The sequence below is a fragment of the Colletotrichum costaricense genome, assembly GCF_030867565.1.
Source record: "Colletotrichum costaricense strain IMI 309622 chromosome Unknown Scaffold_25.1, whole genome shotgun sequence".
NCBI classification, from domain to species: Eukaryota; Fungi; Ascomycota; class Sordariomycetes; order Glomerellales; family Glomerellaceae; genus Colletotrichum; species Colletotrichum costaricense.
In genome coordinates this window covers 156,730-184,354 of record NW_026848254.1, presented here as the reverse complement: position 1 = coordinate 184,354, position 27,625 = coordinate 156,730, and the positions used below count along the sequence as shown (strand labels likewise).

The following is a 27,625-nucleotide window of genomic DNA, read 5'->3' as shown; positions in this document are numbered from 1 at the left end:
TGGAGTGGGACTGGGTTCGGTGTGGGTTGAGGCTATCCGGGAGAGCGAGTGGGTTTGAAGGCTGGCTTGGATTTACAGCAAGTGTGAACTCGCTAGACGCTATTTCATCAGCAGCCGTGATCACTATGTTTGTCGTGGTCATCCTTCAGCTAAGCTATCTCTGGCCTACGCTTGTAGTACGAGATGATGATGCTAACATGGAGGTGCTTTAGGTGCTCTATCCTGAGGTACATAGTCCAGGCTGGAGACGAGAGAACGGCAACCATACAGGGACTGTTATATATAATATCAAGCTGCAATAGGTTTAATTCTGGGGAAATACTATGCAGGCACAGAATTAAATCAGATGCAGTGCCTTCATGTCCTCATCAACCGCTGGCAATCGCCCACGAGATACCACCGAGGTTCTGCCTCTCAATCATAGTACTATACCGAGAAACAGAAATCAGCACTTGACAATTGAAGAAATGGGAAAGAGCAAAAAAGAGTTCACCACCGGTGTGGCTACATCTCTTGGTGCTCATGCTGGGATTCGAACTCGGGTACTCGTATGCGCTAAGCCTGTCGTCGAGTAGGCTGGTTGGCGATTTTAATTGTTGACCATGAACCACTCCACCACCCAGCCAGTTTGACCTGACCCGTCGACCTAGACGGGCGCCTGCTGGCTGGTGACGGGAATGGAGTTGAGGGGGGGTATATACCTTCAGACGGGAATATACTAGGCAAGAACGGAATACTCGTACATTTAGGTTCGGAATACCCACTACGTCTATCTCGAGACTTCAATGATGCTATGCACAGCAGACTTCAACCTCCAAATATTGACAACACGTAATCCAACCGAGGTGATAAGCTCCCTCCACTGATCCTCCGTCCGCTCTTGACCGGCGACCATGGCCATCATCTGGATATCCAAGGCGGTTGTCTGCGGATGTGCTAGAGCCGTTTCGACAATGTTATCGTGGATGAGTAACTTGCTGGATCCGGGCGTCATGGCGTCTCTCTGAATTTCTAGGATCTTGCGGGCTGGGGCGTCGGACCAATCGTGGAGTATGGAGTGCAGTAGGTATGCTCTCGCTCCTGTCGCATGTGTGAGTGGTGAGTTCTAGCCTACAGACCGGGGTAAATCAACTCGCCTCTTATCGGCTGTGGTGTAAAGAAGTCGTATGAAACCCTGTGTATCCCCTCAGGTAAGACAGCTTGTTCTACCACGGACCCTAAATCCTCGAGATACAATCGGGAGGCTGTCTCTGGGTAGATGGAGTGGAACTTGAGTACATCGTGCCCGGTACTCCCGCCAACATCCACAAGCAAAGGCGTCTGAGCGTCATCTCCTTCCATCAGTCTCTCGACTGGGAAGATCTCTGTCCATGCAGGATGTAATCCGGAGATTGTCTGCTGAATAGTACTAAACTGCTCTTGCTGTTTGGGGTGAGCTTGGTAGTAGGACCATAGATCGCCGTCCCACCTGTGCGCGTACTGGAAGACGGTGTAGGAGGAGTCTTGCGGATTGGTGTAGTCCGTCTTTGAAAAGTATTCTGGCATTTTGGCGTACATTGGGAGGATTGTGTCGTTGCTTGAGAGTGTTAGTCCAGGGATGCTCTTCTAGAAGATGATGGAGGGAAGGTTCCCACAAGCTGTGGATTAGACTGTCGAACAATGGTGCTGTGACGGAACCTCCGAATGACGTCGGCTTGAAGACACCTACGGAGGTTTCTTCAAGAAGATGATTCGATGCCATTAGACGTAGGAACCGATCTATATCGTAAGACATTATCAACTTTACGACATGAAAGGAAGACTCACAGAGTAGCGCGGGATCACAAGTGCCTCCAAGAAGCTCAGCAAGCTGGCAACTCGTCATTGGCTCGCCGTTCCGACCTTGCCATTTCTCAAAAAGTTTCAAGTCCTTCAGAATCTTCAGAGTTGCGCCAAGGGCCGGCTGTGTCTGTGTGAGAATTAATGCAGCGAGCTGAGGGAAGTTGATTGACTATGGAGTCTATCTCTTACCTGTGTCATACAGATCCTCACCAATGTCTCCCATGGAGATTCTAGGCGCGCCATTAGAGCGTATGTTCCGAGGAGTGCTTGCATGCGCTCATCTTCGCTTGCGAAAGAGGTTGAGGTTACGTCTTGGATGCCCTTGAGAAACGATGCTGTCGTGAGTTTCGTACTACTCCCATCCTCCGACGCCTTTTTCCCCTCATCCTTGCTGTTCATTGCGTGGTTGGAGGTCTCAAGTATTTGGCTTAAGGTAGTTTTCTTTGGGGTCCTTGGTTGAGATTGGGAACCTATCCTCCCGTGACCGAGGCTTTTGGCTTAAAAGGGCCTATTATTAGGTCGCCGGTAGACGGCGGTCATTTATTTTAATGCTGTGCAGATCAAACAAGTCTGCGGAGGAGATTCTTCCATTGAGTCTTGGCCATCCGGGGTGATGCTGGATGTAATGGCCCATGCTCTGGGCAAAGCAGAAAGGCAAACTTGTGTCACCATTCCAGAAACGTAGTTTGGCTTTTGACAACCGCTTACGAAATGAACAACTGGTCTAGGTGTAGAGTTTATCTGGTATAGTTCACGTCAGATTGAGGCGAATATGCAGTGCCCAACGACACAGTCCTGCGACGTCGAGCGGGGTGGTTCAAGATGTCTAGCAATGCAGGCCAAGGCAAAATTCGTGAGATAAGGCATGGGCAGCTTGGGAACAAATGGGGTATATTCTCTTTTGTGTATCCGTATTCTAGTTGCCAAAAACCCATCCATCATATGCGCACGACCACGCATTGCAACAGTTGCCCAACTTCGCGCAGCAGAGACGCGCAAAACCTTGCCCCCTTAATGACACCACAACCTCACAGCCTTATCCTTTCCACCACTGCCCACGCGCTGGCCATCTCTGGGACTCCAGTCAACGGCATACACCTCATCCTGGTGCCCCGGAAGGTCTACAGCCAGCTTGTGCGTCGCCATGGACCACACCTTGAGCGTGGTATCTTTTGATGCCGTCACAAGCAGCCGCGAGTCGGCGGAGAAGGCGCACTGGTACACAGGCGCGACGTGTCCGCGCAGCGTGTTGATGAACTTGCCATCTCTCGCGCTCCAGAGCTTAGTATGGTTGTCCCAGCCCGCGCTGGCGATGAGAGTGCCATCCGGGGAGAAAGTGACGTGGTTAACCTGCTTCTGATGACCTAGCATACGCGCTACGGGCTTGGTGCCTTGTGACGGGTCCCAGAGGTACATTGTGAAGTCGTCGCTAGCCGAGACGATGCGTTCGGCCACCTTGCCCTGAATCTTGGCGGCCTTCTCGAAGCGCTCCTTAGCCTTGGCGCGGCGAGCCTCCTCCGTCTCCGGCGTGGGAGTGTGGTCGAAGAAGCCCGTTCTTAGGGCAAAGTCGGAAGATAGGGCGAGGTGGTTGACCCAGTGGGCGTGTGAGGAGAGCGTGTGCACGAGAGTGCCCTTGACCGAGTCCCAGACCTTGACTGTCTTGTCGTGGCTACCCGTGTAGACGAGCCCAGTACCGCCCCATTTCACGCAGCTGACGCTGCTCTTGTGGCCCGACAGGACGTGCTCTGTCCGACCCGTGTTGACGACCCAGATGCGCACCGTCGCGTCCTTGCTGGCGGATGCCAGGCGGGGAGTGCCGTCGCGCCAGAGGTGATAGGGTTCCCAGGCGATTCCAGTGACCCATTTTGCGTGGCCAGATAGGGGCTGGCCGACAGCGACGCCTTTATCCGGATCCCAGAGGCGAACCGTCTTGTCCATGCTGCCCGTTGCGAGGCGGCGGCCGTCGGCGGACCACGCAACGCAGAGCACCCAGCCGGAGTGGCCCGAGAGTGTGAACTTCGGGGTGCCTGTCTCGGTATCCCATATACGAGCTGTCTTGTCGCCACCGCCCGTTGCTAACCTCTTGCTGGTCTCGGGGGAGAACTGGGCTGAGAGGATGGCTTCGCCGTGACCTGGGATGCGATGGGCCATGCGGGTGACGGCTTGCACCTTGAATACGGCCTGGGGCTCGGCACTAAGAGTGACTGTTGTTTCGAAGGGGTTTGCGACGCCATGGCTGCGAAGGAGCTCGAGGAGGTTGGTGGGGTATTGGTCGACGATGATATCTGTGTCGGGGATGTGGATTCGGAACTTGTACGGGAGGAAGTCTTCTCTATCCTGTCTTGGGGGTTAGACAACGGTCGTATACGGGACTGCCAACAGAAAGTATATGACTGACCTTTCCTTGCAAGGTGTTGAGAAGGAGAGTCAAGTTCTTCTCAGAAGCGTCGGCGAGGGGCACCTCGATCACCTCAGCCAGCTGCTGTCCGTCGCCATCAACGAAGCGGGCCTTAAAAGAGCCCTCAAGGCCCGGAGCCATTGCTGTGACATCTTGCTGAGTCTGTGTCTTCTCGAGCGTCTCGCGCTTTTGACGCTTCGAGGGCGGAGGGAGTACCGTCGCCATGGTTGTTGCGTCGGTTGACCGCCTGCTCGAAAATAGTCCTTTTTTGGTCTTTGAAATTGTCAGAAATATTTCGACTACGGCGATGCGGGATGGTGGGGCAGAAATTTTGATGCGCAGACGGGACGGTGGACCAGGGACCATCGGTCAAAAATTGCCCGTGGTTGCGACGCCCCCACTACAACGGCCTAAAAAAATGTCATCGCTAGCATTTGCAAGTGGAGAAACAATATGTTGTCTGTTAGTGCGGGCATTGACAAGATAAAAATGACCCCCAGTTCAGACGATGAACAAACTCCGAGAGCCATCCTGGCAGCTCTCTCCCGGAACTGTGCTTTTTCAGCGAGAAGAAAACTAAGTATGTCCGGGCCAGCTTGCTGCGCTGGTATCCTTATAAACGCCATGCCCCAGTTCCTCCATCCGGTAGGGTATCTGTAACTCTCTTACACATTACACACACTGAGCCCTCTCAAGCTCATCATACACAATCTCCACTCCTCTTCTTCCAATGACCAACGGCACAAGCGGCGACTATCTTCCCATGTGAAGGCTGGGGTCGAGTGTCTGGTCCATAGCTGTCTTCTTCGGCCGGCCACGCCTCTTTGAGCCTGTGGCCGGCGAGGCACTTGACGCTCCCTTTGACATTGCATTATTCGTAGGAGTCGCAGTGTACTGATGGAACACTTGCGGCTGACCTTGCGCCGACTGCATGCCGAATTGAGGCACAGGAATAGGCGTCTGTTGGACAGCATTCTGCTGCTGGAAGGTGTTGTTAAGGTGCTGCCCGCGCATCTGCATCGTCCTCTGGTTGCGCTCCTCGATCTCAGCTTGCCGATCTCTATACTGCGCGTGCTCGTCGTGGGTTGTCTGCTCAAACGGGTGCTTAGGCATACCAGCCATGCCATCCCGGGACATCTGGTTCATCTGCTGCTGAACCCGAGTGTGGTTATGGCCATGATTGTGGCCAAGATTATGATTCTGTACTTGTTGCTGCTGGTGCTGTTGGGGATGTTGTTGATATTGTTGATGTTGCACTTGCTGATGCTGCTGCTGTTGTTGCGGTTGAGGGGGTTGCTGTTGTTGGTGCTGTTGCTGTTGCTGGGGCGGTGGTTGTGGTAGTTGCTGCTGTGGTACCTGCTGCTGCTGTTGCTGCTGCGGCTGTTGTGTGCTTTGCGATTTGCGTCGGCTTTCTTCGATCTCTTGATGCTTCTTCTCCTGCCTAGCCTGCCTTTCTTGTCTCTGCATATCCTCGTTCTCGACGGCATATATGGCTGCGATGCGCAGTTGCATCTGGGCTAGTATACCCAGGCGTTCAGGTTTCGACATCTTGCGGTACTCGGACTTGAAGTTGTGAAAGGTCTCGCCGGTAAGTCGCATCGTATTGGGAGCGGCTCCCACCATGAGAAGGAGGGCAGCTGTTGTAGGATCTGGCGCCGGACCAGAATTTTGCACTTCCGGAACTAGGAAGGTTAGCAAGGAACAACGGATCGCACCGGGGTAGGAGGCATACCAATTGATACGTCCTGAACGACGTCGGCATCTCCCTCCGCATCAGCATCCTCCTCATCGGTCGGCGGGTCGGGCGTACGCGCTTCATGGTTGTGTTCGCTGCATATGATGGTCAAGATCCATTTCCCCAGCGTCTTACGATTGACGGCTTTGGCCTTCCAAGGGCAATTGGTCTTCTTGGTGGATGTCTTCAGCTGCGTCGCTGTGCATTTGTAAGGCTGGCCACCACGATCGCAGACGAGATCACATCTGACGACCTCGCTTCCTTTCTCGTAGGTGCCGCCGACCTTGTTTCGATGGGTACGTGACTTGACGACCTTGTACCCATCTTTTTGCATGCGCGTCTTCAGCGCCGCGAAGAGCTCGTCGAACGAGGCATATTCCTCAGTGCCGTCGCTGCGGTCGCGGGCGCCCAAGATGCCGAACATGTTGACGGCGGGGCGGGGCGACTAAACACCAATGTCGCGATGGCTTCAAAAGCCTGGTCCCGGATCGGTGTCGGTCGAGATGGGCAGTTCGAGTCGTGGTGTCGCGGCGCGACGCGGTTTGGCTTCCTGTGCGGATTGGTTTTCCAAGCCTGTCGCAAACTCTTCCTGGCGTGTCAGGGCCGTGGAGATGACGACTTGACTCCACCGGCCGACATCTCATTACTTTAGTGGCTGTGCATCCGATAGTTATGTGGCTAGTGCTTGTGGCTCCACTCCTGACAAGACCGGGGCAACCCCGGCTCGGCCGTGTAAGTCAGGCAGGAGCTGTTGCCCGTTGCTGCGATCTTGGTATGAGGTTCTTCGATTCTTCTCAACGACGCCCCATCTATTTCTGTCGAGTAAGGATAATCCCGATCTGTTCTGCTAGTTGAAGCCTCACCTCCCACCACTGTAGTCTACCAAATATATCCTGAACTGCGAGACCGCCAGTATCTCGGCTGGTGTAGTCCACATCGCCACAAGATGGATGCTCGATACTTGCGGCCGCCGAGACCTTCGACGGGTTACATGACCACTCCTTCTCAGACACCAGCACCATACGGAAGGGCGTCTCCCTACTTCCCCCAAACAACCTCAAGAACGGGCACAAGCTCAGCAAATTCGAGAGAAGAAGGCTCCTACACGGCAACGCCGATACCATCTTCAGCGGAAGATCCTGTGTCTAGTCCTTACTACACCCCAAGCTACGACTACGGCACTGATACTAGTGGTACTATATCGAGACCTCGTACGACCCGGCCGAGCACTTCCCACACTAGTCGCACGTCGCGAACCCCTTTTCTGCCCAACAGCGCCAAACACACCATTGTGTGTGCCCTGAGCGAGGCTCGCGGAATTACTCCTGCTGTTGGAATTGTATTCTTCAACGTTGATACCGGGGAAGCCATTCTCAGCCAAATCTCCGACAACAGGTTCTTCGTTCGCACTCTCCACAAACTTCAGATCATGGAGCCAACCCATCTCCTGATCGTCAGCTCGTGCTGCCCCCCGAATCCCAAGTCGAGGCTTTACAGCCATATCGAGGAACATATGCCAGATACAAAGATCACATCTCTTGATAGAAAGTACTGGTCAGAGATGGATGGGCTCAATCGTATTCAAACCTTCGCATTCCGAGAAGACGCAGAAGCTGTAAAAGTTGCTATCGAAGGCAGCTTTTATGCGACTTGCTCGTTTGCCGCGGTAGAAGTATCCTCGGAAATCCACGCTAGCATAATCACTGACTTTACGTAAAGGCTATGAGTTTCTTGGAGACCGAGTTCTCCGTGCGTGTTGTTCCACACTCTCTTCGCATTCGTTATCAGCCCTCGGAGGATACAATGATGATTGACGTATCTGCCATCATGTCTCTCGAGATCCTGCAAAATCGACGCCACGCGGCGTCTAACGACAGCCTTTACGGTGTTCTCAAGCATACACTGACGCCCATGGGCGGCCGGGTACTTCGAAGTAATCTACTGCAGCCGTCTACACTCAAAGAGTCATACCTTGAGCCTAGGTTTGCTGCATTGGAGGAACTTCTTGCAAATCAAGACATGTTTGCAGAGGTCCGAACAGGTTCGATTCTCCCATCTTTTTGTCATCGGCGACTGACTAAGATCGTGCAGCTTTGAAGGCTTTTCCTGATGTCGAGAGCATGCTGACCAAGGTACCGAACCACGATAACAGCTGATATCTTCCAGGCCCTGCTGACTGGGATAGCTTGTCATCATCCCTAACAAACCGTCCGTTGAGGCGTCAGAAAGAGCAATCAATCATGTTCTGATGGTCAAGACCTTCATAGATGCCGTTCCACCAGTGTTCCAGGCGCTAGGCCCTGCCACGTGCCCTCTTCTCACCAAAATCAGAGATCTTTGCCAGCCAGAGTTGACTGCAGCCGCCAGAGAGCTTGTGTACCAGAATATTCATGAGGATGTTCATTATGTCAAAAGCGCTCTAGACCTACGAAATCAAAGAACTTTTGCGGTCAAAGTAAGTGGCTTTGCGGTCAATGATGCTGAAAATTGGCTAACAATGCAGCAGCCTGGAATCAACGGGCTTCTCGATGTTGCCAGACAAGCCTATAAGGAAAACACCGATGACGTCCATAAGCATGTTGAAGAGCTGAATCGTAATTGAGCTGACCCTCCCCCACCGTCCACTCCTCATTCTAACAAAGATTGCAGGCGAGCATAGTATCGAAGCTATCCTACGGTTTGATAACGGGCGCAAGTACAGCCTCCGAATGCGAGCAGTGGATTTCGAGGACCGGGCTATTCCTGCTGTGCTTGTCAACCGGACGATGAGGGGTCGTTACATCGAATGTCTCACAATGCATCTCAAGAAACTGAACCAGAGAATCACCGACTCCGTTGCGGAAGTGGTCATGCTGAGTGACAAGGTTATTCAGGATCTCATCGACAGCATCCGGACTCAACTGCAGCCCCTCTACCGCGTCTGCGATTCAATCGCACTGCTCGACATGATTGCGTCATTTGCACAGGCAAGTTCGACCTTCGATTGGAGAAGACCGGAAATATCAGATACTCTAGCGCTGAAAGCTGCTAGGCATCCCATCATGGACAAGGTTTGGCCTACCCACTGGCTGCCTCAACACATGCTGATCGTAAGCAGACTCTGAAGGGTGGCTTTGTACCGAATGATTATTACGCTACCGAGGAGCACCGTTTCCAGATTGTGACCGGCTGCAATATGAGCGGGAAAAGCACTTACATCAAGAGTATCTCTCTGCTCCAGATCATGGCACAAATTGGCTGCTTCGTGCCTGCTGAATACGCCAGTTTTCCCATTGTACACAATATCTTCGCTCGGGTGACTACCAACGACAATATTGAGTCCAATATGTCAAGCTTCTCGCTTGAGATGAGAGAGATGGCTTTCATCCTTAGGTACGTAGTATTGACGCAGGAGAGGTTCCAGTACTGACGTGCCCAAGCAATGTCACCCACAAGAGCATCGTCATCATAGATGAACTAGGTCGAGCCACAAGCACTCGAGATGGACTTGCTATCGCGATCGCCATAGCCGAAGCCCTTATACAGAGCCGTGCCATTGTGTGGTTTGCAACTCACTTCACAGAGCTTGGTAGGTCCCCTGTCACAATCCCTTGACTTCGCTACAGGTGGACCTGGTCGGGAGCTAACTCAATATGCCTTAGCCGACGTCCTAGCCGATCGTCCCGGAGTGCTGAATCTTCGTCTCGTCACGCAGGTTTCGACGACGGACAATAACGTACCCAAGTTAACTATGATGTACAAAGTTGAGTCGGGAAAGACTGAGGAGTTGCTCTATGGCATCACACTTGCGAAGGCAATGGCATTTCCCAAACGGTTCCTGGACGTTGCCGAGGAAGTTGCTATATCACTGCATCAACGAAGGGAACAGAATAAGCAGTCTTCTCAAGCGAGGAAGATGCTCAACCGACGCAAGCTAATACTTAATCTTCACGAACAGCTCAAACAGGTGAAAAACTCAGAAATGGATGATTCATCGATGAGAAGTTACCTGATCCGTCTTCGAGAGGAGTTCGTCTTGCGAATGGAGGCCATCGAGAACGGTGGCAATCAAAGCAGCAGCAACACTAGTAAGGCTATCGGAGACGGGATGGACGGGGAGGATAAGGAGTTTGAGGACGAAGATGTCTTCGACACTGTTGATGCCGAGTCACTTTGGAGCAGCTGAGTGGAATACTTGAGGAAAAGGGATCTGAAGATGACTTTCAAAGCAACATGGTTCTTTCGTTGCTAGGTCGTCTTATAGGTATGGACTCGGCCACCTACTTGGCTGTTGTTCATGAGATGGGCGTGCATTGTAGTTCGCTTCTTCTTATAGGAACACACAAGATAAGGCGAGAGGTCTGATTCGCTCAGTGATTAGAACCGGTGTCTCATAGCAGCTTGAGCTTCTGGCATGTTTGTCCAAGACTGCGTACACAGAGCCATGAGGACAACTAATCTTGTATTGGTCTTCAAATGGATGATAGGAGCTTCTTGTGCATAGAAGCAGCAAGGTGCATCATCCCAGTGCTCTTGGATTGATGCCATACGCAATTTGGTACGTGTTGAGTCTGGCTTGGAAAGGGCAAGAAGCACCCACCGCTCCTTCCCTACAGGGGATAGGGAGTTTACCGATCGAACGGAAGGCACCAACCACCCTCGGGCCTTGCATCTTTCCCTCATCGCAACCTCCACGGTCGGTACCTCCCCATCCACCCACCTTGCCGCGTCTATCCTGTACAACGGTTTTCTTTCATCGATCGACTTCACACTCTGCCTTGAGGCCTTGTCTTTTACATCCAATTCATTCCTCACCTCTGGTCTCGAATATCTTGTGCATTGTACCACGCCCCAGCGGCCTTTTGCGCGCTATGAAGAACCCGCCTTGTGAGTATGGCGAAGAAGCCATGGAGGAGTCCGACCTACCATCGTGAGTTCCCCCAAGGGTCTATTTATCTTCACCTTGCTGACGTCCCATAGCCTCTGGGAGACGAAGAACGACGCCGACATTCTTCTTACAATGGGTGCCAGCAAATGGGAACTTCATGACAAGGCGGTACGCGGAAAGAGCGGCTTGATCGACCACATCCTAGAGATGGTTCAGATGGTAAGCTCCTCATGCAGCGTATCGTCTCGCGAGGTCTCGCATGGCCTTCAAAGTGGCTTTGACTACTAACGGCCGTCTCCAGAAAGAAGGAATGAGAAAGATTCCACTGAAGGAGCGCATGTTCCCTCATTCAGCTCTGAACACAGTCTTGAAGTACTTCTACTTTGGAGGTGGTGATTTCTTCGGCCTTACGAAGGCGGAGTGTGCTGACCATTAGCAGAAAGCCTGATCACGGAAAAGACTGAAGTGATAGACCTCCTCTCCTTGTACGAGGTGTCCGCGACACTCGGCATTCTCCCGTTGCAAGAGAGGATTGCTTTTCAGGCAGGCTACTTGCTTGGCGAGATCCTCTCCAGTGGCACTGACAGAATGGGAGATTTCTACATCGTCATCGAGGTCATCATTGCCGAGCAGGACGACTTGTGGGTTTTCATGCACGAGGAGATGCAGCGAGCACTTAGCCCCTATCTCCTCAAGCTTCTTCCACAGGACACCTTCGTGGACCTCATCAAACAGAACCCGGCATTCTGTTTGGAGATTCTTTCCACCGCTGTTGATCGCATCGAGATACTCGAAGACGCTACAAAGGAGGTGACTAGTGTGAAGGGCGCGAGTGACGTCGGCACTCAAGCTGTGATCGAACATGGCAGTGGTATTCCGAGACCTTATGGTAGGTACTTGGTTGTCGAGTATCGGCTCCGCCTTCACTGACACAAAGAAGTCGAAGCAGGAACACAAGCAGACATTCCGCTGCCGCACACCCCGAAAACCATCCCTTCGGCCACAGGTGACGATGACCAGCACCCATGCTCCGACGATGAGACGATTCCTCGGCCCAGAAAGCGCGTATCCATGGTAAATTTGGGCACGGAGTTCATCAGTCGACCGGATGATGCTAAACACTCTTCGCAGTCTATCCCTGGACCGGCGAACAAGTCTAGAACGGCGGAGAATCCCAATCCCACCTCCAAAGATGCCAGAGGTAAGTCCTTTTCCAGCCATTCGGCGAGTTCTGGATCCATTTTCGAAGCACTTCGGGATCCTAGTCACACGTTTCACAGGCTGATTGTGCGATAGTGAGCCACATTCCGCAAGACTTCAAGTTCGACTTTCAGGCAAAGAGCTCCGAGGTCAAGAGTATCTCAACAGGTATCAACCAGAGCCAGGTATGCAGTCTTTCGGCGACGCCGAAAGTGGTCACTGGAAACGGGGCTGTTCCGAATGTTCGCCCTCAATCATCATCATCATCACATGCATCTACTCACTGGGAGTCTTGCAGCGAGGGTGGTGAGAGAGCCGTCCCGGTCACCGAGATGAGCAAATCAATCACTACGTCTGCCTCTGTCGAGCTTTCATCGCACATTGGTGTAGCGCCAGAGTCTCAATCCAAAGATGAGAAGGCACAAGTTGGCTCTGGAAACAAGAAAGACACGATTTTGGGGAATTTATCGTTGAATTTCTCTAGCCATATTCAGGGGGGATGCCTACCAATTTCGCTGCCCGAAGACTCCGGTGCCCGTCAGACCGAGCAGACTGCAGTTCCCGCCAGTTATGAGCGGTCAAGTCGCTCATACGCTTTGAAACGCGACAGCCTCCCTCGAGGCTTCCAGTTCTTCCAGTCCTCTAGTGGACCGCAGCCAGGGCAATGCGATGTCTCTACTAGCAAGGCTGCTTCTAGTCACTCTCAGGAAAATAAGACAGCTGTTACGGGAGTCGTCGAAAGACAGCGAAGAGAATACGTGTTGCGCGGGTCTGAAGTCACACAGACCGAGGGGATATCTGCTCCCGCCATTCCGGAGCGGCCAAGTCGCCCGTACGGCTTCCATAGCGCAGACCTACCACGGAGCTTCAAATTCTCTGAGGGTGCCCAAGGAGAGCACTCCAAAGAGCCGAGTGTCAAAGCATCAGGCAGTAAGACACCTAACACCAAAGCCTCCACCAGCTGCGCTCAGCAGAGTACCTCTTCGTCTTCCCACACCAGAGTGAAGCCGAGCCCTTGGAAAGCCGACAAGGCAACGGCGAAGCAAATGAGAAAAGGACGGCTGATAGTCGAGCCTCCTGGTGAGTTGCCAAAGCCGTTCAACTTTTGGTGGTGCGGGGTTCTGCCTTGCCACTGGCTGCTCTGTTATCTAAAGGCCTTCTTCTCACCATCACCACAGAAATCTTCTCCAGCTCACGAACCAACTTCAACCTCGAAGGGGACAACTTGGAGGAATGCTGCAAACCTTCTTGAAGTTGACAGATCTCCCGAAGTTCATCAGGGAACTCAGTGACGCAGCATCATGCGAGTTTTTGGCCGGGATTCAGTATCCAAAGATACTGTATGAGTACTGGATGAGCGAGAGGAATGTTAGGAGAGGATGCATTCGAGGACAGAGGCATCCAACACGTGTTTATCGGTACAAGGTATGGACATCCCTACAGAACATCGCAGAGTATGACTGACGTCACCTCAGTGCTGAAGGTTTCCACCCAAGAAACAAACCCTTGTGGATCATGTATCCCTGACCATGATGGTCTGAAGGTATTGAAGTCTCAGAGGGGATGATGATGGAAGAAGCAAGTGAATGTAGTAGCGGCCATCACGGAAGGCATGGCATGATACAGACTTCCCAATCTCAGGGTAGCCTCGTAGATAGATCAAGGCCAAGAAGACCGAATGCAATTTACTGTCCTACAATTGGGCCTTCTCCGTCCGGTTGCCCTGCTCGTCAAACCAGATCTTGGTTCCCTTAATCATTGACTCCTGCAATGCCGCACCGATCTTGACAGCAGCCACTGCTGAAGTCAACTTGATCGGCACAGGCTTATCCTCCAACACGCTCTCGGTAAACTCAATCGCCTCGGTCGTGAAAGCAGCCCTGAACCGATCCCAGTACGTTTGCGGCAGCTCTTGCCGGATGCCTCCCGGTGTGTAAATCTTTACATGGTTCTCCGCCGGCAACAGGTTGACCGACAACTTGCCCTTGGTACCAATAATCTCCGTCGAATCCTCCTGGCCCGCGGCCATCATGCGCGAAGCATACAGATACGCGATGCGCCCATCGTAGAACTCGACCGTGCCAACAGCGTTGTCGCGATCGTTGTGCTTCCGCAAGTCCGGCTCGACGGCTGTGATGCCCACGGCGTGGACGGACTTGACCTTGGTGGTCTCCTCGTCAAAGAACCAGAGCGCGAGGTCAATGTCGTGGATACTGCAGTCGACAAAGATGCCGCCCGAGAACTGAGCGTAGGCGACGAAGAAGCCTGAAGGGTCAAGGACGTCGCAGGTCTGGCTGCGGAGGATGGCGGGACGGCCGATGAGGCCTTGTTGCATCTTTGCGTGGGCGTCGCGGTAGGAGGCGTCGAAGCGGCGGGAGAAACCGCACATTACTTTGAGATCTGGGCGTTTTGCGGCTGCGTCGACGACGGTTTGTGACTGTGGCCGTGTTGTTAGTTCCCTCTCGCCGCACATGTTCAGGTGGGAAGGACAAGACACTTACAACTTCGACAGTGGTGCCCAATGGCTTCTCGCACAAGACGTGCTTGCCCTTCTCAATGGCCTTGTTGGCCTGCTCGGCGTGGACAGAGGTCGCGGACGCCACGCAGATGGCCTCTAGGCCTTTGTGGGCGAGCATCTCGTCGTAGGACTCGTAGACGGTGACGCCGTGGGGGGCCAGGTTCTCGGCGGCCCATTGGCGCTCGCCAGCGTCGGGGGAGCTGACGGCCACGAGGGTCGCGCGGGGCACGTTTTGGTGGAAGTTGAGAGCGTGGCGCTTGCCCATGCGGCCGAGGCCTGCGACGCCTACTTGGAGCTTCTTGGTTGACATTTTGCTTTCTTTGCGGTTCTGGTAATGTTTCGTGCGGTGATTGCTGAGGTGGTCCGGTGTTAGGGGGTTGACTTGTGATCGTGGTGACGGTGGCGTGCGGTCTATGTCTATGTCTATTTTCTCTGGTATGCAAATCGAACGGGAGCTGGACGAGCGTGAGGGTATCAAAGATGGAAGAATGTACGAATAATGGCGGTGACGAGGACCGGTGGGATGCTCCTCCTCTCTAGTCTGAGACAACTGGCGCAAATGTACAACCTGGGAGAAGTCGAAAGGTACCGAGGACGGCTTAACATGGCTCTACAAACAATCAGGGACCTCTGGTGTCTTATATCCCACAGCTTTTCATACGGAACCTCACCGTCCTCGGAGCTCTATCGGAAACCATTTCCCGACACGAATAAAGAGCTCCATCGCGGGGCAGCTCTGACGCTGTTGAGGGGACCATCTCATGCCAATTGACCAGTGGGAAAGTGGAAGCGCATGTCGGAATCCCACAAAAGCGCGCCCAGGAGTCAAGACGCGTCGAGGAGCCCACGTGAACTTGCAGCAATGCTGAGCTGTAAGAAAGCTTTGAGGCATCTCGAAACTTGGCTTGCAACCGGTGTAAGACAGCCCACTTTCCCCATTGTGCGAATGAGGCAGGTGGGGGGTTGGAAATGAACAAAAAAGAGCTTCGCATTGGTTGCTCAGCTTATCGGGGCAAGTTTCCCCGAATCTCGAATTGGCGTCTGCGGTAACTTTGTCCGGTCTTTATGTCTTACGGGCAGATTACGTGAACGAGACCAAGCTCCGCGTATAAGCTCGCCACCATACGACTAAGTATGGTACACTACGAATATACCCCAATATCCCAAAGCTAAAGAAGAAACTAAGAAAAACTTGTTGGGTTTGTTTAGGAACCTGGGGTAGCCGACAAGTGTGCGTTCCAGAACTGGTCATGCCCTGCATGTGTCACAATCTTAGAGGTAACATGTATTAACCCGCATTACGGATACGGGGTAATGTCCGTGTTCAATGAGTCTATCTGATCCTCCGCATTACCTCGATCCGCTTTATCGGGATCACCAAATTCCATCCCCGTACTTCACCCCCTCCCCTTTCCCAATCCTTGGTGCTGGTTTCCTGGGGTACGGGGTAACGAGGGGGATCAGATGACTGGAAATGAAGTCGTTTAGTCCTGTCTGTACGTGCCCTTGTCTTGTCTCCATGTTTGTTACGGAATCGTCGTCGTGATTATTAGCCGTCCACAATAAGACATGTAGGCACACCTACAGGCAATTATCGGAATCCTAATCCCGAACTTTTCATGTAATATGCTGTGACCAAAGACACAAAAAACATCAACGTGGTATTACTGCAAGGTACAGTAGGCAACTATGTTGAGTACTCAGAGACATATTCAGTCATGAATCGTCCTCCCACCCCCACGCCCTCTTCAAGTGTGACTGTGCCGAAGCAGTGGGCCACATGTGCTCAACATCCGTCTTGACCAAAATATCCAATAGTGCTTTTTGCTCGGCATATTCGACGAACCTGTCCCCGCACGCCGTGACACCCATACAGGCCGTGAACATGGCTGGTATCGTCTGCTTGTTTGATAGCGCGGCGCCACATAGTTCTCGGACTTGCATACGAATGTCGTTCTTATGTCTCCCATGTTAGCTAGTTCTCAGGTCGAGATTGGTAGAATGACTGGAACCGCTTACATCTAGCTTTTTTCGAGCTCGGATTCGACTAGGTCCTATCTTGGGAATGCTCTCGTCGTGGCACATCAAGAGCGCTCGTGCCAACGCCCCATGCACATTTCCGATCACTAGGCTATGTTAGTGGGCTCGTTCACTATGTCGCCATGAGCAAAGACTGGAAAATAAGTCCCAGCTTCAGGGAAGGGAGAAAACTAACCGACTGCATGATTAATGTAAAAGATTTGAGGAAAGACCAAGCCTGAAGCAAGGTCCGGCTCAGAGTACGCGATAGGCAGCCAAGAAAGCGGTCTCGCGCGTAGCCAGTTATAGTCATACTCAACCAGCCGCTGATACTCACTCTTGCGGTTCTCCACCTCGCCAAAACAAAACTGCACCACCTCGGCGCAGTGCACGACGATGCGATTCGCCCAGCAATCGTCGTCAGCCGGCGAAAAGGACCGGTCAATGAAGAGGTGGTCGAGCTTGACCTTGATCGGCCGCTGCGTCGCAAACGCCATGGTAATTTCCTGCCGGAGGCCTACCCAGAACGAAGCCTGTCGGAGGGAGCTCGGCGGGTCGAGGGCGGATGCGTTTTGCGTGTTCATGAAGAGCTGGATGCCGAGGAGATGGCCCTCGTGGTCTGTTCCTATGAGCGGGACATCGAGCTCTTCAAGGGTGCGGAGGAGGATTGTCGCCGCGAGGAGGTCATCGTTCGTGAGGGCCGACGAGTCGTTTGAGATGGTGGTGAGGTGTTTGAGGCATTCTTGGTGGTAGCGGTCCGAGGCGTAGGGGTCATACTGTTCATGGAGGCTGAGGTGGCGGGAGGAGAGGGCGAAGATTGCGTTGAGGAGGGTTGGACATGTTGTTGCTCTTCGGGGAACGACGATTGCAAAGTGCCGTCTTGCGTCGCATAGATCGAACTGAAAAAGGGGGTTAGAACAGCCGAGGAGTTGCCAGATCATACTCCTGAGGTAAAAAAGCGTATGACCACTCACCCAGGTGCACATGTACTCTAGATAGTACTTCATCAACCTCACCTCATGAGGCTGCGTGAAAGGAAACACGACGTCGTCATGATGCTCAAAATTGGCTAGCCCGAGAGTTGACCCAGATGGAATAGCGCTGTAAACAGATGGCAAAGTCGTTGGCGTCTGCACCTGCACCTCTCTCCAACTCGCAGCCGGCGTAGAGGCGGGTTGGCTGTGAGGACTCGGGACTAGAAGCCGGGCATCACGATAATCTCGGCTATGCGAGTCGATGATGGGAGCCGGGGATGCGGATGCGGCGTCATCGGGTTGCCGCTGTTCTCGGCGTCGTTGTTGTTCTAGATCCACCAACAGCGCGGATGATGATAATGATGAGCCAGGATCAGGATGTGTCGCTGGCAGTGGTACCCGCCGACCCTCCGCCGGTGCAAGCTGCGGCTGTAGTGCTGCCGGTGGATGGAGTTGCAGTTGCGCTTGTGATTGCGGCGGCGGGCTGCCGTGTTCAGACCAATAAAGAGCCTCAAGTTCCTGGGTTTCATCGACAAAGTGTACTATGTGACCGAGTTAGGCAATTTTGACAGAAAAGAAAACGATGTCGGGATAAGCTTCGTTCCAAGATGATTCCAAACAAGGCATTTCTCGCCGTTTTTGCTCGTAGATCTCCTCCTCATTTTCCCCAACTTCTCCAACTTGCAAGGTCTTGGAGGTGGGACTGATAAACTTACATCGCCGCGGATAGGGCACCCACGTCTGCTCCGTAGCGCTCGGCGTCCTAAATCAGCGAGACAAAACCCATAGTAAGCGATCAGCGTTCCCGCAAAAAAAGCAGTACAATATGGCGCATTACGGAGTCTAGAGTTGCAGATTCGTTCCCGTGACGAAAACGAAATGGGGGTACAACGTATTGTAGTGGTAAACGGGGCGGGCGAGACCATTATCTCGGTTCCGCTTTGCGTAAATCTTGACTCTTGCTTCACCAATGTCGCAACTTGCACATTGTGTAGTGTAATTCGCAATTGAGCGGGGAGCGACTGGGGTGCCACAGAGCCAAGTACAAGTTTGCCAGAGTTGATGATAGGGAATGAGAGGAATTTGGCCGTCACTTACTCAGTGGCATGCTTGAATCGAATTGCGGGGGCCGGAATACAGTCCTTGCCAGTTGCTCTGCATCGAATACATGATTTCAAGTAGACGTCGGGCCGAGCAGAAGACGGAGACGCATCGTCATCTGTGCTCCACGCGCATTTGAGATGTTGCTTTTTGCAAGTCTATTGTTCATGTTTATTAGCTTTGGAGTTGAGCATGTCCGCCAACGTAGGTACGGTGGGAGTCGGAATGGGATGCAAAGTCCGACCGGCAGGCAGTCCAGTTTGGTCATCTCATCCCACAGATTCCACATCGCCAACCCCAGATATCTCAGTCAGCAGCAATTCCACAACTTCTGATTGCTTAGGCGAAATCCGGGGTAGAACACGGATCACGGAGGGTCGGGCGTGGGCGACAACCTCTGGGGAAATGGGGTGAATAGCCAAAGCGAATAGGGCCGACTTACCAGACATGTCGTCGACATGATTTGACTCCCACCTCTTTCAGTCTCTTTTCGTCCTGCCTTGTCGCAGTTTCGTGAAATTGAGACGATCGCGACGATGTAGGGAAGTTGGGGGATAAAAGCATTTCCTCCTTGGTGAATTCAGGAAATCTGTGCATCGGGGCAAACTGCTTGTTAGTGTAAAAGAGGAAGAAAGCTCCTAGCCTCTCACCCTAGGCCCTACAGCCGTCGGTGAGGCTCCTTCGGTTCAAATTTCCACGCCAACCATGTCCTGGCCTCCTCCTCCTAGCCTATGACGAAAGTGTTAATGCAGGTTGGAAATGGCCCCTGACTCGTGTTGGGGAGAGGCCACCCCCTGGTCGGCCAGCCCCCATCCAAATCCATGGAGGCTCGGCACTGCAAATCCACGGCCAGATTCCGGAGTATTCTGGTATTTCGAGACATAGCGTACAGAAACCCCACCTAACCCGTCAATTCCCCACGGGCAACTCATGTGCGAGAATCTTCTGACAGACGGCCCCTGTACTGCGTGGAAACCGCGTTCTTATCAACATGGAATTGCCAGAAGCACGCAGAAGACTCTAATCATGTGCAGCCAGTATCTTGTCCTCTTCGACGTCGTTCTATAGTCCCACCCAGGTACTCCGTGGTCGATGGTCGAACGGTGCCTGGAAGGGCGCACATCGTCTGTTGAGTTTTGTCATCGAACTTGATCTCGAACGCGTCTTCAATTCTTCGCAAACACCCCCAAAACTCCAACTGCCAAGTTCTCCAAATACCGTGGGGCTGACGAGGGCGGGCATTACCCCGGCCGTATTCTGTCTCTCGCTGGTTCGTCGTCAGTGCCTGAATTCGTCCTCTCTGCCGGACGGATGGCCGAGGGGTGCCCCATGCTGTCCGTGTCTGTCTCTCTTCTTCCCACCCCCGTATTTGGTGTAGCGTGAGTCGTGATTGGCGTCTCCGCGCAAGGAACGCTGGAAGCCTGACACGGTTTCCCCAATATCCCCAGAAAACCCATCTTTGAAGCACACCCCGCGATTTAGCGGCTCCTCCACGTCCATTCTTGACCAACTAGCATCCGGCCATTGGTCGTGGTACTCATGGCGGCTATTGTGCGCAAGCGTATCCGTAGCGTTCCTCTTCCCCATCCCGTCCTGTCCTCTTCCCCCCGGTGCCCACCCTCGTCACTCATCAAGGCTCGGCGTAAACAAGTATCTACGGCTTTCCAAAGATGTGGATCCCCCCAACCGTGCCCCCTAGGCCGTCAATGAATCTACTTGACGGGCGTAGTCGGGATGGCTTGGCCATGGGCCAGGCGGTGGCCCCGAAAGTCTCAGAGTTCTATAAAGACGACGTTGCGTGCCATGTTTGACGTTGATCTCGACTCCCTCTCCTGCGACTCAGGCGGGTTCGACCAAAGCTTCTTCCTTCTTCTTCAGTGATACCCCTCCCGATTTCTTCTATTCCAGTTTCATCAGACTGAACCGGTCTGTCGGATTCGTGTAACCTAAACCTCGTCCCTGGCTCATCCAGTGCAACTCCAGAACCTCAACCTCACGGCTCAGTCCGAGTGAGTTCATCCCAAGGACCCCTATACACCAGCTTAGTCACAAACCTGTTTCACTACACCACATCCATACAGCGAATTATGAAAACTTTGTCGAACTCCCCTCATACTGACGTTTCCACAACAACAGCTCAAAGATGGGTGCACGATCAACCTCCGCCTCCGAGGTGGAGAAGTCCTCAACCAACTACCCAGGCGTCTCTACCGAGCAACAAGAGACCGTTCTCTCCGATGCCTCCCTCGAGCCATACGGACCCTCTGGCTTCAAGGGAATATTCGCATCCCACTATGTAGCTCTCTGCGCTGCCTTCTCGGCAATCGGTGGTCTCCTCTTCGGTTACGATCAGGGTGTTATTTCAGTTACCCTGGTCATGGACCAGTTCCTCGAGCGTTTCCCAGAGGTATCTGACCACGCTGCTGGCTCTGGCTTCAAGAAGGGTCTCATGACTGCCATGATCACTTTGGGTGCCTTTATTGGTGCCATGAACCAGGGTTGGCTTGCCGACATGATCTCCCGAAAGCGATCCATTATGGTTGCTGTTGTCATCTTCACCATTGGCTCCTCTATCCAGACTGCGGCTGTCAACTACGATATGCTCGTTGGAGGTCGTTTCATCGGAGGTTTGGGCATTGGCATGTAAGTTTCGTCAATTTCCCCTTTTTGAACACATTGAATACTGACAATTCTAGGCTTTCCATGGTCGTCCCCCTCTACATCTCCGAAATCTCACCTCCCGAAATCCGCGGTTCTCTCCTCGTGTTCGAGCAACTTTCCATCGTCTTCGGCATTGTCGTAGCCTTCTGGATCACCTACGGCACCAAGGACATTTCCAACCACTGGTCCTGGCAGCTTCCCTTCCTCATTCAGATTCTCCCCGGTCTCTTGCTCGGATTCGGCGCTATCTTCCTCCCCTACTCCCCTCGCTGGCTGGCATCCAAGGGCCGCGAAGAAGAGGCCCTCTTCAACCTGGCCAAGCTCCGCGTTCTTCCCGATACCGACCCGCGCGTTCGCCGTGAATGGATGGAAATCGTCTCCGAGGCTCGCTTCCAGTCCTCGATTCTCGCTGAACGCCACCCTACACTCGTCGGAGGCGGTAGCATTGCCAGCACTATCAAGCTCGAGTTTGTTGCTTGGGGAGATTGCTTCAAGAAGGGATGTCTGAGACGTACGCACGTTGGTGCTGGTCTCATGTTCTTCCAGCAGTAAGTTTATGTTACAGTGACAAAGAGTCGATGTTTGAAGGTTAGACTAATATTTCGATAGATTTGTCGGAATCAACGCCTTGATTTACTACTCACCAACTCTGTTTGCGACGATGGGACTCGACCACAACATGCAGTTGATCATGTCCGGAGTTCTTAACTGTGTTCAGCTGGTCGGTGTTATCCCCAGTCTGTGGACCATGGATCGGTTCGGACGTAGATCGCTGCTGTTGACGGGTGCCGTGGGCATGACGATCTCGCAGGCCGTCATCGCTATTCTTGTCGGGCTGTACTCGAACGACTGGCCCAGCCATACTACTCAGGGATGGGTCAGTGTGGCTTTCTTGCTGATGTACATGTTTGTCTTTGGCGCAACATGGGGACCTGTGCCCTGGGCTTTGCCTTCCGAGGTGTTCCCTTCATCGCTCAGAGCCAAGGGCGTTGCCATTTCTACTTGCTCCAGTAAGTTGACAACGGCCTCTTGCCATTCAGCCCTATTTCATTTGCTGACACTTATCTTCCAGACTGGATCAACAACTTCATCATCGGTCTCGTTACTCCTCCCCTGGTCCAGGGCACCGGTTTCGGCGCATACGTCTTCTTCGCTGCTTTCTGCCTCCTGGCCTTCGTTTGGGTTTGGTTCTGTGTGCCGGAGACGAACGGAAAGACTCTTGAGCAGATGGACGAGGTGTTTGGTGACCGTACTGGACTTGACGACGTGGCGAAGAAGAACCAGATCTTCCGGGAGGTTGTGGATGAGCAGACCCATGCCACGGTTACTCTGTCAGCTTAGATACTTCTGAGTGATATAGAGAGGAAGCAAATGATACTGAATGTAGCAATTAGTGGTACTACTTTTGGTACTCAAGAGACGACTCACAATACGATGATGTTAAGATCTACCCATGGCTTCTTCGTGTGAAGTATGAAGTTTACGTCAGCGTAAAGTATGGAGAATATGGTTACCTATGTGTGATAGAGCAGGTATCCCCTTTTAGAATATTTGTTCCATTAGTAAGTGAGTATACCACGGTCTTCCGGCTTCTTGAGACATACGCAAGATGATGCCCCGCTAACCTGGAAAATCAGGCAAGGCTGGCAAGTACTGAACTTCACCTGGGTGTCCTTACCATTTACCTTGGGATGAAAGGTGCCTCCTGGTTGTTTATGCCCCTCTGTGCGCCGCCAAACTCCCGCAATCCTTCCGAAGTCATACTGGTGATGGCCTAAAGGTATGATTTTCGTTGTGAGGGCTACTGTTCGAACCGGTGTTCCGTAACAGTTCGGCTTCATTCCTTCTGATCAGGGAAGAATGCTGCCTTGCTCTCAATAACTTGATATCTTAGATGTTACATCTGTAGTGTGACCAAACATTGAGACGGTCAGGCTAATTCTCAATGAATTTCTCAAATGAAACAGATAGAACGATAGTTGGGTATGTTGGCTTGCTTTAAAACTATAATACAGAGAAGTTTTGATATTGTACAAATGTGCCTTCTGCCGGATATATCGGACCTGCCGTAGTGACAGCGCTGGGGACAATGTCATAAGTCAGTGGCTCATCTGCTCCTCTTCCTCCGAACCCTTCCACGCCACTCCAGTTGCTCCGCTCTACAGTAGAGGATGCCCCTTGTTGGGATATTGGTGAAGTGAGCTGGGATGAAGTTGAGGGGCCAAGCATCGGTGTGCTATGGGCAATGATTTGCCTCGGTGTCCCGTCCTGAAACCCCGGCCAAGCTGGCAATGGCCTCTGAGAGACGGGTGCGTTTGTTGCGAATGAGTATGTTTGCGTCATGGGAGTACTATCTGAGTAGGACCGTGAATGACCTTGGGTCGATCCCATTCGCTGCCCCATACTGGTGCTTGTCGCCATGACAGGTATCTTGACGCCGGCGTGGCTCGGGTTCGGGCCCCACGGTCCCGGTGGTATTCCTCCTATCTTTCTGGGACCACTATCGGAGGTTTCTGGCGGATATGACTGTGAGAGTATGCTCGAAGACAGTGGACCGAAACGGAAGCCTTGGATTCGCTGGCGTACTTCGACGGGGTATCTGTTGAAGAACTTGTTCGTTTGCGAGGGGATGTAGCCAGCTGTACCCTTCCCTAACAACTTTGCATGCTCTTTCGTGAGCTCTTCGAGGTACGCTCTAGACGATCGAGAAGATTCGGCCTCGTTGCCGATTGCCGAGAGCTGGTATAGGCACTTGCTAACGAGTTCGGAAGAAGACGAAAAGGTCTCTGCTGCCATCGGAGAGCCGGCGAACGAAGGAAGTCCGATTCCAGCGCCTTGGTCTTGGCGGTCGTTGGTATAGTGCATCCCGTGGACGTGAATCGTTCCGGCCGTGAAGATGCAAAAGGAAATGAACGCCGGGAGTTCCAGCAACTTTGTCTGCATGGCGTGGTCGATCAGCTCAATGATTGCCGTGGCGTGTCGGAAGGCGACTTCCGTTGCCTCGATCACCCAGTGTTGTATCATCATGGCCCCGGCCGGCTCGCTAAGGTGCAAGGGGAGAAGCGGGCGGTAGATGAGGCAGTGCACCAGGTGGTAGATGATTTGGCACTCGAGCATGGTGTTTGCTTCTGCTCCTCTCGGGTCTTGGTAGAGGTAGTCCGGGTTGCGGCTGATTTCTGCCGCCCATTGGTCGAGATCATGCCGGATCTTGTGGCGATGTGCGAATGCTGCTTGTGTTGTTGGGTCCGTCACGAGCAGGTATCTGTTGGCGTCGGAAAGGATGTGGGCGACCCATACCATCTTCTGTAGCCCGTTGTCTGGGTTGTCTGCGCGTTCGCTTGGAGGCTCGCATTCGACCGTCAAAGAGCACTCGTTGTTTGGTGGCCAGCCAGCCGGTGAGGCTTGTCTGGACGACTGGATAGTCGTCTTGACGAGGGCATCGTCAATGAGTGAGGGTCTCTCGAGCCATGTTGATACGAAAACATTCATCACGTAGCAGGTGCAGAACAACCTCCTCCTCATCTTGCCCTGCGTATGGTTGTAATCGTCGTGTTGTTCTGATCCTTGGTACAACTCGAGCGCCAGGACTACGCCCACAGCTTGAGCTTCGGTTTTTCCGTTAGTTCAGTGTAAAGGAAAACGATCACACTCTCTCAACACTCACAAAGTACGCTGTAGGCTTTACGGCCGTTCCCCATTGCCGCAAAAGCTGTCACTAGCAACAGCAAAGCCTGACAGTTTTCGATTGTAGTGTCTCCTAAGTCTATGTCCTTGAGAGCCCAAGAGGCGTACGTTTCTGCGGAAACATGGCTGCTTGGCCCTCTACCGGGCTGTTCTGAAAATCTACTTTCATGTCAGGTTCATATGGTTTTAGTATCCTGATGGTTGCAAATCTACCTAGTTGACACTGCACAAATAGCGTACAGTAACGACTTTGGCATCTTGTTGTTTCTCAGCTTCTGTCTAGTGACCTCCTCGTCAAGGATACGGTACGGATTGCGGTGGAAGTGCGTAAAATAGGTGTCCACTAAGCCTTCTGCGTTGATGATGAATGGGAACTCACTAGCTCTTTGTCAGTCGGGTAGGTCCTTGGAAAAGTCGATGGATGTGAGATCGTTCTACATACTTATTGGCCCCAAAGCTTCCCTCGTGAAAAGCACTGTAGGGAGAAACATCTGATGATGCAGAGCCACAAGGGTCGGCACTGTTGTTGCTGCTGTAGACATACAGTTCGTTGAAATCGGCTGGAATAGCATCGGAACCAGGCGGGGTTGGGGTCTTGTCGGATTTGAGGAGCTCTTCGAGGCCATCGATTCGTTTGATCAAAGCACTCAGCGACTCTTTCTTGGGACCTCTCTTTTTTGGAACACCCTCTGGATTATGGTTTAGTTGCTCTGATGCACAGCGACAGTGATGATGGATGCTGTAGTTTACCATAGAAACATGACCTCTGATAGAGTTGACAGACTCCACACGCTGGTAACGCTCTGTCGCATTTGATCTGCATGAGTGCGGGACGCCGATCAGAAAACAATCTTATCGGCGGCAGTGGAAACAAAATACCTTGCGAACTTGACATGGCTTGCAATTCATCACACCCCGTGATGTCTTGGTAGCTGGGCTGTCCTGAGGACTCTGCGATTGTTTTGTGCCCGACATGTTTGCACAGGATAACGTCCGTTGTGCAATGAAGTGATTTCGACAGCCGAAAAAGTGCCAACCGTCATCCCAATCGAGTTCAAAAGTGTGCCGACACGGTCGATAATAAGTGTGGCTGATGTTTGGCTTCCAGGCTGGTCCAAAACATCACATCCAGGCTGAATCGAGGGCGATGAAATCCATGGGTCGTGTTCCGGCACCTACATTCCCGGGTGGGACGCTTGTTTTATGAAGTCATGTATTGTCTTCGCGGTATTTTCTCCAAGTAGTTACTCAACCCCCTCGCTGTGATACCAATTGCACATGGGGAAACTTCAGATGAGCTTATCCTCTCCCCTGAGCTTTCCTCGTTGAAACTGTCTTCACACCGCGGCCTGGTGGGGGTGGGCTTGGGAAAACAAACATGTTCGCTAGGGCCAGGGACCGCCCAGCATCGCTGTTCAAAGGTTGGGCCAGATGAAGTAGCCCCCTAGAAAAACTCCAGAATCAAACGTTACCTTGTATGCAGTAGTGTTGTGTTCAGAACTTCAGAGGGGCTTGCGTCGCTAACCGCTGGGATGGCACAGACATGTCTGCCATCTGTGACGACTGACGTCTTGTGACAAGTGGCTAAGTGTCAATACATCAACTTCAGATGAAGCAGACTGAGACGAGTGTAAGGTGCCTAGTCCATCCACGGAATGATGATGAGGTACTCTTTTTCACGATTTGCGTCTTTTGGGAACCAGCGATGCCCTGGTATCTACCATCCCGTTGATTGCCGCGTCACCGTGAACGCGGTTAGTGCACATCATTCCTCGGTTGTGCCCAGCAGTTCTTCTCCGCATGTGAGCAGATCATAACAATCGATCGCTAAAGAAGTCAAAGTTGACACCGCGCGGGTGGGCAACCTGCCATTCGATAGTTTCACGGTAGATAATGTTGCAACGCCTCGTCGTATGCGGGGCTCAAGCGAAGTCCATGTCGAACTGGTAACCATTCAGAGATAGTTGTTAGTAAGATGAGGTGCCGAAATTACCCACCTAGGTTAGTAGTAAATAAGGGCACTGCTGTTGCTTAGACAAAATGCATCACATCCGGACCGATTGCGAGTCGACTCTTTGGTCTTTGGCCATGACTTTGGTAAATTGCTGCCTGCGTGAAGTCTTCTCAACAATTCAACATGACCTGATCTTCAACCATGATTCCATTCCGACAAGCGAGCTTTGGGCATCTGTGGATCTCCTAAAAAGGTTATTTCACTTGTAGATCACGACCCAACCCTACGGACTGAGGCTTAGAGATCAACAAAAGGTCTTAACTGACAGTGTTATTGAATCCGAGCACAAATCACATCGGGGCAGAGGCACCCAGTTTCAGTTCCCGTGTTCTAACACCACCTTGGGCGCGTGCAACCTCATGCTACTCGCAACGAATCTTGGCCCGCCCAAGAGTTGAAAGCAGTCGGTTGTTTCCGCTTATTACGAAGAGAAGGGTTTCCTGTCAGCTGTCATCCTAAACTCGTGGCAGCTCCGGCGTATCGATTCACGAGACGCTTGGCAGAAAAAGAGTATTGGTCCCGAAGGATCAAATAAGCTTGTTGCAGGTTGGGAGCATGGAAGGTCCATGACCAGATTCATAAACCTGAGACAGGAACGCGGCGATCGGCCTGGGAGCTCCCGGCTATCGACCA

At 52.6% G+C, this 27,625-nt stretch overlaps 9 protein-coding genes across 9 annotated transcripts; 3 read left to right on the top strand and 6 right to left on the bottom strand.

Moving 5' to 3' along the window:
* Positions 1-769: 769 nt before the first annotated feature.
* On the bottom strand, positions 770-2,220 carry CCOS01_15666 (uncharacterized protein; the record flags this gene model as incomplete). The annotated part of the gene is made up of 5 exons (XM_060463804.1): positions 770-1,080; positions 1,119-1,576; positions 1,635-1,758; positions 1,807-1,942; positions 2,011-2,220. The coding sequence occupies 5 exons, from the start codon at positions 2,218-2,220 to the stop codon at positions 770-772; spliced, it is 1,239 nt and encodes a 412-aa protein (XP_060305559.1).
* A 612-nt stretch (positions 2,221-2,832) lies between these two features.
* CCOS01_15665 (WD domain-containing protein) lies at positions 2,833-4,444 on the bottom strand (the record flags this gene model as incomplete). The annotated part of the gene is made up of 2 exons (XM_060463803.1): positions 2,833-4,158; positions 4,220-4,444. 2 exons carry the CDS (start codon positions 4,442-4,444, stop codon positions 2,833-2,835), a joined length of 1,551 nt encoding a protein of 516 aa, XP_060305558.1.
* Positions 4,445-4,972: 528 nt separating this feature from the next.
* CCOS01_15664 (uncharacterized protein) lies at positions 4,973-6,378 on the bottom strand (the record flags this gene model as incomplete). Its single annotated transcript, XM_060463802.1, has 2 exons — positions 4,973-5,901; positions 5,952-6,378. The coding sequence occupies 2 exons, from the start codon at positions 6,376-6,378 to the stop codon at positions 4,973-4,975; spliced, it is 1,356 nt and encodes a 451-aa protein (XP_060305557.1).
* Positions 6,379-6,900: 522 nt separating this feature from the next.
* On the top strand, positions 6,901-10,119 carry CCOS01_15663 (MutS domain V; the record flags this gene model as incomplete). The annotated part of the gene is made up of 9 exons (XM_060463801.1): positions 6,901-7,620; positions 7,674-7,995; positions 8,046-8,086; positions 8,140-8,409; positions 8,461-8,548; positions 8,604-9,004; positions 9,052-9,326; positions 9,374-9,522; positions 9,596-10,119. 9 exons carry the CDS (start codon positions 6,901-6,903, stop codon positions 10,117-10,119), a joined length of 2,790 nt encoding a protein of 929 aa, XP_060305556.1.
* A 685-nt stretch (positions 10,120-10,804) lies between these two features.
* CCOS01_15662 (uncharacterized protein) lies at positions 10,805-13,273 on the top strand (the record flags this gene model as incomplete). The annotated part of the gene is made up of 8 exons (XM_060463800.1): positions 10,805-10,863; positions 10,914-11,040; positions 11,123-11,213; positions 11,261-11,710; positions 11,762-11,895; positions 11,953-12,022; positions 12,118-13,101; positions 13,176-13,273. The coding sequence occupies 8 exons, from the start codon at positions 10,805-10,807 to the stop codon at positions 13,271-13,273; spliced, it is 2,013 nt and encodes a 670-aa protein (XP_060305555.1).
* Positions 13,274-13,714: 441 nt separating this feature from the next.
* On the bottom strand, positions 13,715-14,849 carry CCOS01_15661 (myo-inositol 2-dehydrogenase; the record flags this gene model as incomplete). Its single annotated transcript, XM_060463799.1, has 2 exons — positions 13,715-14,458; positions 14,523-14,849. 2 exons carry the CDS (start codon positions 14,847-14,849, stop codon positions 13,715-13,717), a joined length of 1,071 nt encoding a protein of 356 aa, XP_060305554.1.
* A 1,406-nt stretch (positions 14,850-16,255) lies between these two features.
* On the bottom strand, positions 16,256-18,640 carry CCOS01_15660 (uncharacterized protein; the record flags this gene model as incomplete). Its single annotated transcript, XM_060463798.1, has 5 exons — positions 16,256-16,495; positions 16,559-16,665; positions 16,755-17,457; positions 17,533-18,074; positions 18,631-18,640. The coding sequence occupies 5 exons, from the start codon at positions 18,638-18,640 to the stop codon at positions 16,256-16,258; spliced, it is 1,602 nt and encodes a 533-aa protein (XP_060305553.1).
* Positions 18,641-20,776: 2,136 nt separating this feature from the next.
* CCOS01_15659 (uncharacterized protein) lies at positions 20,777-22,635 on the top strand (the record flags this gene model as incomplete). Its single annotated transcript, XM_060463797.1, has 4 exons — positions 20,777-21,276; positions 21,330-21,842; positions 21,904-22,304; positions 22,367-22,635. 4 exons carry the CDS (start codon positions 20,777-20,779, stop codon positions 22,633-22,635), a joined length of 1,683 nt encoding a protein of 560 aa, XP_060305552.1.
* A 663-nt stretch (positions 22,636-23,298) lies between these two features.
* On the bottom strand, positions 23,299-25,731 carry CCOS01_15658 (fungal specific transcription factor domain-containing protein; the record flags this gene model as incomplete). Its single annotated transcript, XM_060463796.1, has 4 exons — positions 23,299-24,899; positions 24,959-25,137; positions 25,219-25,356; positions 25,421-25,731. 4 exons carry the CDS (start codon positions 25,729-25,731, stop codon positions 23,299-23,301), a joined length of 2,229 nt encoding a protein of 742 aa, XP_060305551.1.
* Between the last annotated feature and the right edge of the window lie 1,894 nt (positions 25,732-27,625).